This window comes from Pseudorca crassidens, chromosome 5 (genome assembly GCF_039906515.1).
Source record: "Pseudorca crassidens isolate mPseCra1 chromosome 5, mPseCra1.hap1, whole genome shotgun sequence".
NCBI lineage: Eukaryota > Metazoa > Chordata > Mammalia > Artiodactyla > Delphinidae > Pseudorca > Pseudorca crassidens.
This window is the reverse complement of record NC_090300.1, coordinates 41,002,221-41,015,151: the sequence shown is the minus strand read 5'-3', so window position 1 is coordinate 41,015,151 and position 12,931 is coordinate 41,002,221. Positions and strand designations below refer to the sequence as shown.

At 41.7% G+C, this 12,931-nt stretch overlaps 1 protein-coding gene across 1 annotated transcript in view; it reads left to right on the top strand.

Annotated features, from left to right (window-relative positions):
- PLCH1 (phospholipase C eta 1) overlaps positions 1-12,931 on the top strand; it is a 236,969-nt gene that overhangs the window by 21,963 nt on the left and 202,075 nt on the right. The window contains exon 2 of the mRNA XM_067737817.1: positions 5,400-5,518. Coding sequence (XP_067593918.1) covers positions 5,440-5,518 — 79 coding nt within the window. The 5' untranslated portion in view covers positions 5,400-5,439. The remainder of the gene's footprint in view (positions 1-5,399; positions 5,519-12,931) is intronic.

Here is a 12,931-nt window from a genome sequence, read left to right as displayed (position 1 = left end):
GTTTGCTCTGCTTAAATACACCTTCAAGGGGTGTGAGGGAATCCTTTACTACCAAAACAAAGGACTTGAATGCGGCATATCCCTAGGGAAAGCCCAAGTAAATAGGGAGTCATATTTTGAAACTCAGAGGACCAGCTAAAAAACCTGGCCCAAGGTCCCCCAGTGAGTCAACTGTTAGAGATGAAACCAAAAAAGAGAGCTCATGACTGCCCTGTGGGCTCTCTTTACTCTGATTTGCTGACACATTTCATCAGTCAGAACTCTTTGGTTGCAAGTGACAGTAAACCCAGCTCAATATGGTTTAAACAAAACTAAACAAAGCAAGGAAGGGAATGTACTGGCTCATTTAACTAAAAAGTACAGGGAGAGATCTGGCTTCAGGTGTGCCTTAAATGATATCAGTAGGACCAAGTTTATCTTCATTCCTCTGGGTTGAATCCAGTCCCACATAGATTTTTTCTTCTCTTGTAGTAACAAGATGGCTGCCAGGAGTTCTAGGTTTCTAGGCTTCACAACTTCACAGCCTCACAACCTTGAGTCCAACAGAAAAGAAAATTTCTTTTCTCCAACAGTTCAGACAGACATCCATGCCTGACTCTCAGTGGTCTGAATTAGGTGGGCTATGTGCACCATCTGTACTAGTATGGCCTGGGGGAGGCAGTGCTCAGCTTTGTCAGACCTAAACCACGTCCTCACCTGAATAGGGATGGAGTTGACACCAGCTAAGTCTCATGGAAAGAAAGTGGGAGAAGGTGTTTCCTAGAGGAAAACCAGAGGAAGCAGGGGAACAACCAGTAGGTGGCTGCCATTGTGTGTTTTTTCTTAGGGGGCTTTAGTTAAAATGAGTGGGTGTTGCTGTGAAGGATTTCTCTTTCCTTTGTGGCATTTTAAACGCATTGACAAATGCTTATTAATCAAAATTGTTCCTGCTTTTCTTAGTGAAAAGTGTCCTCGAATTTCTAATATTTTCTTTCTTCATGGTGTCCTGCCACCACAGGTTTATGTCTGGTCTGTAGTTTGACACTGGCAACTTTGGTCATGTATCTATAGAAAAAAATGGCAAAAATAAAGAAATGTGGAATGTTATAAAAGTTACTAATCGCTTATAAAATGGGCTTAAGGGGGCTTCCCTGGTGGTGCAGTGGTTGGGAGTTCGCCTGCCAATGCAGGGGACAAGGGTTCAGGCCCTGGTCCAGGAAGATCCTACATGCTGTGGAGTGGCTAGGCCCGTGCACCACAGCTGCTGAACCTGTGCTCTGGAGCCTGCGAGCCGCAGCTGCTGAGCCCGTGTGCCACGGCTGCTGGGGCCCACGCGCCTGGAGCCGGTGCTCCACGGTGGGAGAGGCCACCATAGTGAGCAACCCGGGCACCGTGGCAAGGAGTGGACCCTGCTCTCCGCAAGTAGAAGAAAGCCCATGCGCAGCAATGAGGACCCAACACAGTCAAAAATAAATAAATAAAATTTTTTAAAAATGGGCTTAGGAACATTTCAACTTTTTAGATATTTTTAGTTCATCTGATGAATCCTCTGCATACTTGCTTGTCTTCTTTTATTTCTTGTTGCTGCTTTAGAGTTTTTGGAGTTTGGAGGTTTTGAGTAGAGCTGATTACACTTTTTCAAATCACATATGTATTCTGTAGAAGTATGTTTATTGATATGGCTAGAATGTCACCATATATTAGTAAGTTATATGAAAAGAAAAAAGGCTTCAAATTAATAGGATCTAGTTTGTTTAAAAAAAAGACCACAGTATCCATGGTAGTTGTCTTTGGGTGGTAAGTGATATCACTATATAAGTTTTTTGTTTTTTGTTTTTTAGCTTTTCTGCATGTTTCAAGTTCTAAAAATGGATAAAAAGAAATTGTTAAAGATAAGTAAAATACATACATATAACATTTCCTATAACTTTATCATCCACGAAAAAAGTTCATATTAACCTTGTTCTGAAGGCAGAATTTGAAACTAGTCTTAATAATGAGTTGTTTCTCTACCCGATGTTCCTTAGTCACTGTCAGTTATTAATTTACAAGGATTGGGGATCTGTATGTTCTATAAAGAGTTCCAAATGTAACATATATTAAATAGCAAATATTAAATCAATGAAAGTATATTTTAGTGGATATTTTCACCCATTATGTTCACACAAATGGGATCATGAAACACTCAAAAGATCCCTGCTTTGGTACTGCTGAGCCTGGGGTTCCTGCCAGCTTTCTCGAATAGCTACCTAGCAGTGCTATCTTGCAAGTTACACCTACTTTCTGGGCCTCAGTTTCCTTCTGGCTACACCATGTGGGGTTTGAGCTCGTTTCTAAGGTCCCTTTCAGTTGCTTCCCCTTAGTGAGTGCTGGGCTGCTGGTTCATCTAAATCTGGTTGTGGCTGAGATTGGCTTTATTGCACAGCTGTCTCTTCCCCTGCCTCAGCCCTACTGACTCCATTCATTACCTCCACCTCCGGTATCTCTCAATTTTGAAATCATTTGCTGTGATTCTGGAGGCCAGAGTGGGCACTTCCTTCCTTCAGTCTCATACTGGAGGGAATCCAGGAAATGCGGCATAGAACGAGGACGTCACTGACGTTTACTGAGGGCCTGTAGTGTGTGCCCAGCTCAGGTCTGGCACCCAGGGCTGGCTTACTGTCTGCCCTTCAGCAGCAAACAGATGCCAGGGGAGGTAAGACATGCCCATGATTAACCAAAATAGGGGGCACACAGCCTGGAGACCATAGGGTTCAATTACATATACCTTTGTGTTCTAGTTCAACCATTTAAACTGAGTCCCCTCTTCTTAAAAACACCTACCCAGAAGAGTTTGTAATCCAAAGGTACGATTTCAAGTCCACTTTTTCCTAGCAGCATGGGTGAGTCACAGACTCTAAAATCCTCTTCTCTCCTTTCATCTGGTTAAAAGGAAGGGCCAAATGAGAGTCAGGTATGTGCTTGTGTTTTGTTGACTATACACAAAAGCACCTTATTCTTTCATCTTCTGATTCCGCTAACCTTCCTTGGATTGAGAATGAACAGAGAGGGCAAAATAAAGAATGACACATGAGAAGCAACCTAAGTGTCCATCGACAGATGAATGGATAAAGAAGATGTGGCACATATATACAATGGAATATTACTCAGCCATACAAAGAAACGAAATTGAGTTATTTGTCGTGAGGTGGATGGACCTAGAGTCTGTCATACAGAGTGAAGTAAGTCAGAAAGAGGAAAACAAATACCGTATGCTAACATATATATATATATATATATATATATATATATATGGAATCTAAAAAAAAAAATGGTTCTGATGAACCTAGGGGCAGGACAGGAATAAAGACGCAGACGTAGAGAATGGACTTGAGGACACGGGGAGGGGGAAGGGTAAGCTGGGACAAAGTGAGAGAGTAACAATGACATATATACACTACCAAATGTAAAATAGCTAGCTAGTGGGAAGCACCTGCATAGCACAGGGAGATCAGCTGGTGCTTTGTGACCACCTAGAGGGGTGAGATAGGGAGGCTGGGAGGGAGACACAAGAGGGAGGGGATATGGGGATATATGTATACATATAGCTGATTCACTTTGTTGTACAGCAGAAACTAACACACCATTGTAAATAAATTATACTCCAATAAAGATGTTAAAAAAAAGAAGAATGACACATGAAACCATAAGATCAAGTTACTAAGGAAAAGTTAGCATGAATACAGACAGTTCTCCTTAATTCTGTGTAACCTAAAATATTTTTCTTTGTAAAATATTTCTAATATAAATCATGAATATACTTTTGTAGGAAATAGTTACTACTGATATTACTGAAAATTATTTCCAATTCTTGAAAAAAGGTATTCTTATTAAAAACGTGTCTTCAAAATCGAATACATGTATAAATAAATGCATAAAAAAGACTGGAATGATTCACACCAAGCAAAAGTGGTCATTCCAGGAGAGAGACATGAAATGAGGGAAGAGGGGATTTTCAATGAAAAAATTTTTTTCGAGTTTCAGTTTTGAGTTTTTTTAAAACTGAGCATATCTAACTGTATACCTAAAATACTTTTTGAGAGAAATCCTTGTAGTATGGAATACTGGGTGGGGAGGGGGCAGAGAGGGTTGTCTCCATAATCACCTGTTTTCTATCTTATTTTACAGTTTTTTCCGTGAGTGATTGTATCTTGGCGTGATGGGACTCACCCTCAGCCCCAGGGAGTGGGAGAAGCAGCCAGATTTAGCCAGGTGGGGGTGGGGTAAGAAGAAGGGGGGGTCAGGTCTCCTGGAGCCTGAGAAAAGGTAGAATAGGTTACAGGTAGGGGAGGGTGGAAGAATGAGGCTTAGGGAGCCAAGGAGAAGCTCTGGCAGAAGCTTTAGGAACCTGCACCAATTGTGGTTCCATTAACGAATAGGCACAGCTCTGATCATTTGTTGTTTTCAGTACTGACTCCATCCTGGAGTGCCTTCACAAAAGTCTAGATTGCTTTAATAGGACAGATGACAAATTGTTTCCCACCTGTGGATTTTCCTTCATGCCAGCCTTGCTTGGTTTTGCCTGGCTTTATTCTGTGACCAGAAAAGAAGATGGAATTCTGAAAAGTTGCTTTAGCCAGATCCTGTGAACAAAGGGAGCCTTGTTTGGGGTTATGCACACCAGCTTTTGGAGGAGTCTAATTCATCAGCTGGCATCTCTGCTTTTCAAGTCCTTGCTCTGGTTAGCACTGTGTTTCTCTGTCCGTGGAGGGGCAAGCCTTCTGGAGGAGCAGGCCCACTGCTTGTTCACCCGGCTCTGGTTACAGGGGGCAGAGGCAGGTCCTAGGGGCCCTAAATGGGCACCCACAGTGAGTCCAAGAGAGGGAGGCGGCCTTTGTTGCTGTGTTTGCCTGGCCCATGGCTACATGGATGCCATTATAATTTCCAAGATTTCCCTGGATTGGTCAGGTACGTAGTCCACCAGACTGGTGCTGACACAAAAGTCGGAAACTGGGAATGTCAGTCACCCTCCTGTTAGTCCCCTCCCCGCCTGCAACTGAGATTTCCTGAAAAGCTACCAGCATTGACTGGTTTGAGTCCTGGCTGAGTGCGGGCGAAGCCTAGAGCACATAAACCAGTTCTGAAACTTGTTCTCCATTGGTGGATTGATTCCCCCCCACCCCCAGGACAACAGTAACTTTGAGCCCCTTCAGGTGCTATTAGAAAAAGCTCCTGTTGTGGTATGTTAAGTGACCTTCTATCCAGTGGGAAGACTTGTGGGGAATTTCTTGGGCCCTGGGGCATTCCAGCTCCCCACGTGGGGAAGGTGTGAGGCCTGCGTGCTGCCCGCTAAGGCCCGGGGACTAATGGTGTCAGGCGGCCAGCATGAGCGTGTGGCTTCCGCCTTCTTCATTTTTGTCTCCTTCCTTTTCCCTTGACAGAGCAATTTTGTTTTGATGCTGTGCCAGAAATCTTCTGACAATGAGTTACTGGAACTTGGAGAAAAGGAACTGTGTGCAGTACCGCAGGCATTTTCTGGTGGACAACAGTCTGTTTCACGGTGAGTTGCCTTTTCTACTCCTGTAGGCGGATCTTTTGTTTCTGAGAGCACTTTTATTCCAGCACTCTGGATGCAAATGTGGTATGATTGTTGGGTTGAACCAAGAGCCTGAGTTAACTTGTTGCTGAAAAATTACCCAAGAATCCCCACTGGACTCATTCCGCAGAGTTGCAAGCTGTGTGCCACCCCTCAGCAGCCATAACAGCATCGTTACTTTCTACCTCTCAGGTTAGTTTATGTCAGTGCCTTTCCTCTTCTACTACACTGTCAACTCCAGTAATATCCCTTTCCGATGTTTGAAATTGGGGGAGCTAGACCCATTAGGTAGTTCTCGGTTAATATCGGTGGATCATCAATCAGGGCTTATAACCAGCATGGTGTGTGCCTTCTATCAGGCTCCATATAAAAACAGAGCAGGTGAGGGCACTTAACCATAACGATCAGGTTGGATGACTGCAGCCGTAAATCAGAGAATAATCAACATTAGTCATTTTCATGGCAAACTAAGATGAATTGCCTTTACCCTGCTGGCATATTTGTTTTGTGTTATACAGCCAGGGATAAGCTCTGTCAATCCTGATATCAGGGTGCCCTTGAGTGAAATTTACTTAAGAGTCAGAGATTCATGTGTTGGCAGAATTTTTGGAGTAATCTCCATTAAGAGCTGGTGGAATTGTAGAGGGAAGAGAGATTTCATGAGAAGTGGAGTGCTACTGAACAGAATCCTTGATCTAAGCTACCTTCAACTTTCTAAGTTTGGTTTTTCTTCCCCAATTTAGTGCAGACTTACTGTTTTTTTATTGCTTTAGATTAAGTTTAAGATAACAAACTTAACCCTACTTACTTTGTTAAAGCACATCTTACAATGTTTTTTCACGTTCATTATGCCACCTCACTATCGGACTTTACTCCGTAGAGGATGCCTTCATTTACAGGTCAAGAAAGGGAAGCAGAGATGAAATGACCAGCCCAAGTTGGCATAGTCAGCTATTAGCAAGGTCAGATCTAAAATTCTAGCCTCTACCCTTCCAGGCTGGCTCTCTTGGCATTGCAGCGGCGACAGCCTCTTAGCAAAGGAGACTAAGATATGGTGACTTAACACGCTGGCACTGAGTTCTGCTTTGTTTTCCTGTGAACCTCATCTAAGGACCCTGTTCGTTGCTTCATCTCTCACACAGTGTTTGCTGTGTGGTGCTTTCTGTTACAAATTTACTTGTATTAAAAAAAAAAAAAGAATAAATATGATAAACACAGGAGTTAGAAAAATTAGCTTTATTTTTTCCAAGTTTTGTGCCAATTTTGAAAAAGTTCAGATTTTATTTATTCATTACTTTAGAATACCTTTGTCCAGAGATCTCAAAGGCTATAACAACTTAAAAACAATTTCCTATGTATTGTTAAAACTGTGTTACCACTTAGTGAATTACTGTATTGCTGAGGGCTTGAGGAACATGATCCTATTGAATCCTTTCAACACCTTTGCGATAGTTATTATTCATCCCATCTTATGGATGGGGAAACAGAGGTTTGGGGAGGTTGTTGAAGTGGTGATCTAAAATCAAACTCGTGTCTGCTCAACTCCAAAACCCCACTATTTTTTTTCCAGGCTGCACCTCCATTTTAATAGAAAACTTAACACTCTGAGAGGTTTAAGTTCTATTCAACAGTATTCTCTCTGCTATTAACCAGCCATGTCTGATCTTGACTACGTTATATAATCCTTCAGGATCTCAGTTTTCTCGTCTGTGAAATGAGTGTACTGGTCTCGATGATTTTTTAGGTTCTTCCTAGTTCTAGTCTCTGAGATTCCACTGAAGTATTTCTGAGAATTCCAGTTGCTGTATGTATTTTGTGAGCTATCTTGTCTCTGAACATGAGATTCACAAGAGGGCAGTAGAATACTTAAAATATGACTTGGTTACTTACGTTGAAGAATTACTCATTTGAGAAGATTTAGAGATATCAAATCTTCCCAAGATTAAAAGGACTAAAGCCAGTGAGAATTATGATTCTGGTCATTTATAATAAAGCAGTAGCTTTAAGTATTTCTGATAGTTAAAATATCATTTTGGATCTCTATGCCAAAGGATATGTAATTCAGGAAAGAACGATGCCTCTGCTCTTCCACTGTATTTACTTCTGCAGAAAAGTAATGTCTGTGAAGACAGGAATTTATTTAACTTTATGGAGGATTGTGAGGAGTCTTGGTATATTTTAAGCCAAGGGGGCACTAGTGATAACATCTTTGTAGATGATTTCTGAACATTTATGAGAAAAGACAGGACATGTTGAGTTAGAAAGGTCAGATTTCTTTTAGAGGGGATTCTCCTGGTCTGCTGGTAACTCTCCTTACATAACCAAATCAAGCCAAACAAAAAGAAACAAAACACCTCCATTATAAACAGAAAAGAACCATTTCCTCTGCAAGATAATAGACTTTTAGAATATGCAGACTCAGATGTGCAAATTGTGCTAGCCAGACTTAAGCAGTATTCCCAGGAGAAAGGAACCACCTTAAAAAGAGGACTAGGTGGGCAGTAGGGGGTCAATAAAAGTAAAAATAAAAATGTAATATTTGTATACTGTTTCACAGTTCATAAAGCACATTCATAGCCTCCCTTTCTGAGTATAGAGGAGGTAGGTTCTCATTGGAAACAATGTAGAAAATTACCCACAATCTCCCAACCCAAATTGGAGTAACAGAAATAACACTAATTGTATGTTTCTACCCGGTCTTTTATCTCCTCTCATCTTCGCAACAGTCCTGATGTAGGAATGGAATACCTGGAAAAGGTAGGAAACGGTGGGTACTAGGCAACAGAAATGAGCTGATTGAATTGACAATTCTGTGTCAGTCAGGAGAGGACCCCTGGTAGGCATTATGATGAGCTGTTTTTGTTCCCACTTGTCCTGGCCTTTGCCCAGATTTTTAGGGAATCTTGAATCCAAAGGGATTTTGAGCCTATCAAAGAAGCCAATTGCTAGAGGTTTCCTCTAGTTGGCTTTTGTTTTAACATGTTTGATATAGAGAAAAAACTTGGGCAAAGAATAATTTGTGTAGTATGAACCTTGCTTTAATGGCTTATATTTTCATGAATTATTTTTATTTGAAAATTACCTGTACCCTCAGCTCTTTCTCTTGGCTGTCGTGAATTGCAGCATTTTTTTCTGACCTGGGACACACATTCTTAAACCTGTTATCAGCGTATTTACAATTTATATATATCCAATTTCTAATGCACACAAGCTTTTTTCAAACATTTGAGTTCCTACTTGGAGGTGACTTAATTTTTGTTTTCATGCATTGCTAGTTATAATTGTGATGTTGAAAAAATTGTGATGTTGCTTTCCTGTAAGTTATATGGTATCACCCCTACTTACTATATTGAAATTTATTTCTGTTGCTCTCATGTTGTTATATGAATGTTTCTGAATGACCAAGACAAATCTAGACTAGAAACGTTTTGAATTGAATTACGAGTGTCTCTTACTATCTAGGGATAAAATTAAGGATAGTTCTGGTATTAAATATTTATGTAGTATGTTTTTTAAAAAGTGCTTTATATGTACTTTGACTTTGCCTCACAAAAAACTTCTAATCAAACTAATTAGCTTATTAAATAATTAGTTTTTAGCCAGCCACCCCTTCCTGGCCAGAGGCCTAATTGGTGATGTAGGACAGAAACTGGACTGCCAGTTTGTAAAGCAAAGTAGGTTTGAATTGGATCCCAGAGACTAGTTTTAGCTCCGTTTTTATGACTCACTTGTGTAGCCTTTGTCACCTAGGTGACCCTCAGTTTCCCTCTTTCTAAAATGAGGGTTTTTCCAGATTCCAAAGTTCCCTTCTAGCAGCAACATTGTGGTCTCTGTGTAGTCAAACAGGATGTGTGGTGAACGGGAGTGTCCTACAGGCCAGAACATGGGAAGAGAGGGCTGACAAGATGGCAATGAAGAGGAGGAAGATTCTTGTTTGATTGTAAACTTTGTAGTTACCTTTGCACTGGCAAAAAGCTGCATTTCCCTTTGTGTGTGTGTGTGTGTGTGTGTGTGTGTGTAGGGTTGTTCTTGAGTCCCTCGTGTGTGTGTGTGTGTGTAGGTTGTTCTTGAGTCCCTCGTGTGTGTGTGTGTGTGTGTGTGTGTGTGTGTGTGTGTGTGTAGGGTTGTTCTTGAGTCCCTCCCAAACATGGAGGGACCAGTAGCTAGGACTGACAAGCTTTCAGGACAAATGTCATTATACTCAAAGAAGAGTGGAGAAGTTCTCACTGGAATTCCATCCTCGTTGTAAAAAAAGAAGAATGCCAGCTCCGGCCTGGTAAATGTGAAAGGAGAATGAAATTATGCAGGCATGAATTTCGGTTCTCATTCATTTAGGCCAGTTTATTAGCAAGGTATGACTTTGGCAGCCTGTCTGCTTTAGCGGTTTGGGGCATTACTGGATTTTTTTATCAGAGTGTCATTTCTTAACTGAGTCAAACCCTAGCTTTTCCAGCCAATGACTGTATATACATCCTCTTCTAGGTCCAGAAAAACACCAGCACACAGAGAATTCCTGCTAATGCAATGATAGTCAAGATATTGTGAACATCATTAAGATCAAAAGTATTATCTCTTAGAGGAACACTGAATGGAAAAAATTTCAAAGACAGTTGAGAGAAAGTATAAAAAAAAAAAAAAAAGATAGGCCTTAAATGGAGAGAATGTACTTGAGTCATTTAAATGATGTAATAGAACTAATTCTGGAAGCAGCCTTGCCCAGAAGATTCCTCTTTAGCCCCACACTCAAGTCTCCCCCTCCCCCTTCCATGGCCACCAGGCAGAAGGCACGGAGGGCAGGTATACTTTCAGGTCTGTGATGTTCAGGGGCATCTCGTGAACATGCCAGAGGCAGTGAAGGCTCAGCAAAGGGAGCAAGGCCTGTCCCAGGTGTGGCATCTTGCAGGGGCCACCCTCCCTCTGGGCTGCTTTGTATGAGTTGTTCCTTTGGGACTAAGTTTCCATGTCAGCAAAATGCTTCAATTTAGGACAAATGACATCTAAACTTCTTCCTAAGTGGTAAAATTTCGAGAAATGCTTGTTTCTCCACTTCCCCACCTCAGGCCACTTGTAAACAGAGGCCAGCTGGGGAATTTGCAGTGAATTAACTGACCAAATTGATTTATGTACTTCTTCCCTTGCCTGAGACAAATTAGAGCCAGCCATTCAGGCCTTGCAAAAGTAGATACTTCTATCTAGTTAGAACACAAACCTTAACGTGAGCTAGTATGAAACAATCTTATTCTATAACTTTTTGGTAACGTGTGTTCTTCCTTCATCCCTAGGAGACAGAGAAAATTGTCAAGGAAAATCTCAGTGAAATGCTATTTATATCAAAATCCAAAGTTCATTTCCTTTTTTTTTTTTCTTTTTTTGGTCTTTCTCCATGATGACCAAACTGGTTTATTGAACATTCTCAACTTAGTGTAGCATATAAACAAAATTGTTTTATTTTTCACCAGTTACTACTTTTAAAAATACTCTTTGCAACATCTTGGGCAGATTCTATTACTTTCTGGTTACTTTTGGTTACTGAGGGTCAAATCCAGTTTAAAAGGTTAATCTCAAACTCATCTAAATCCCATCTCCTCCCTTACCTGCAGCGTGGGCCTGACCTGTCTGTCAGGGGTGAGGGGGGGCGTTCATTTGGCTCTGCTATAGTTCTTCTCCTTGAAGAGGAATTCAAGGCCTAGGTCCTCAGATTTTGGTACAAGGAAGAGAGATGGGGGAAAGCAAAGGTCTTTGAGCTTCACCCCGGCCAGTTTGTATGTTAGTGGCAGTGAGATGATCAAGACTCTCTCTCCTGTTCTCTCTTCTGTGGATGTTCGGTTTCACCCTGACCCCTCTGTCACCAAGGACTCTGCAGAGAGGACCCACTGTCTCCCTTCAGCCCCACCCATTGTCCATTTCTTATTCCCTCTGGCTGAAGCCTGGCTGCCCTTGCCCTGAGGACTCTTGGGCAGCTGCCTGGTACCTGCCTTTTCTCTTATCTCCATGTTTCTGCACGTGGAGTTCTGCAGGCTGCCGCAGGCTGTGGAGGATGGGCTGGTTATGAAGCTGTTCCTGTCTTCCTCCCAGACCTACTCTCGCTGTTATGGGGGCTACTCCCACAAGCCTTAGGAAGCCTCTGAATTATTCTTTTGTAGCCCTTCCCCTGCTTGTCTCTGGGAATGAGGGGTGCTCCGATTTTAATCCTCAGAGTACTGTTTGTGCCACTCCAGGTGCCTAGGCTGTGCACATAACAGGGGCTCAGGTCATGTGATTTTGAATGGATGGAATCCCACCCTCTTCACCCCTGACAGTTCTCCTTGGACCTCTCTAGAGCCACTCCAGGCTGGTCCTTGTCCGTGAACATTTTGGATTAGAGAGACTTCCTTTCCCCAAAGGTACTAGTGTTCTTTATTGTGCTTGCTTCTTGCAAGGTTGTGTAGCTGGATCGATCAGAGCCAAACAGCGATCTAGATTTATAAAAATCCATGGTGAGATGTCTTGACCTCTTTTCCCCATCGGGAATCTAATTTGATGGGATTTTGCTGACAAAAGAGAACCCACAGTGTTCTCTTTTGTCATGCTTTCCGTGTTGAGGTCATTCACATTCTGTAACGATGGAGGGTATAAAAAGATCCCGGTGGAATGCGTAGCAAAATGACAAATTGAAGATCTGGGTACCTGGGAAGCCCAGATGGATGAGAAGTTAACAGTGGTCAGTCTCTGAAGCTTTAGCTTTAGTCGTTGTTTGAAACAAGCCTGTTGTGTTAAGTGATAGCCTTGGCTGGCCTTTCCCGATAGACTCTCAAATTCTCTCAAACCTGTGGCCATTGGGAGTCCAGTCAAGCAGAAGGGCCCTTGATTATTTTATTCCTTATGCTTGGGAATACCAATTTTCTGGTTACTAAGTTAGAAGAAATATATCTAATAAAGAGTCAACTTTTCCTTCAGATTTGCAGACTTCACACGTTTTAAGTGGTTACATAAGAGCGTTATGTCCCCTTAGACCTGTGTTATAAATTTAAGCCTTTGTTCTTTAATCTGCATTTCCATAATTATAATTAATTTTCCTCTGCTCTCTCATTTTCCCAGTTGTCTTTTCTACTCTGTGCCTAACGTATGCACAGAGATTGATGCGAGGATGAAATGTCTTTCCATGGGTAGATTCAGGGTTCTTCCACAGCAGCATAATTATTTAATTTAGTTATACAAAAGATCCAGATTTTTTTCTTGGACCACAGTAATAATTATTAGTGATTGTATTTGTAATCACAAAACCCTCTTGTCTCCCATCTATCAAAACAAAGATTAAAAATTCCAGTTTGGTCCTTTACACTGTGTACATGAAAAGTCATCCCAGTGGACCTGTGATAGTTTATATATTTTTAGGGC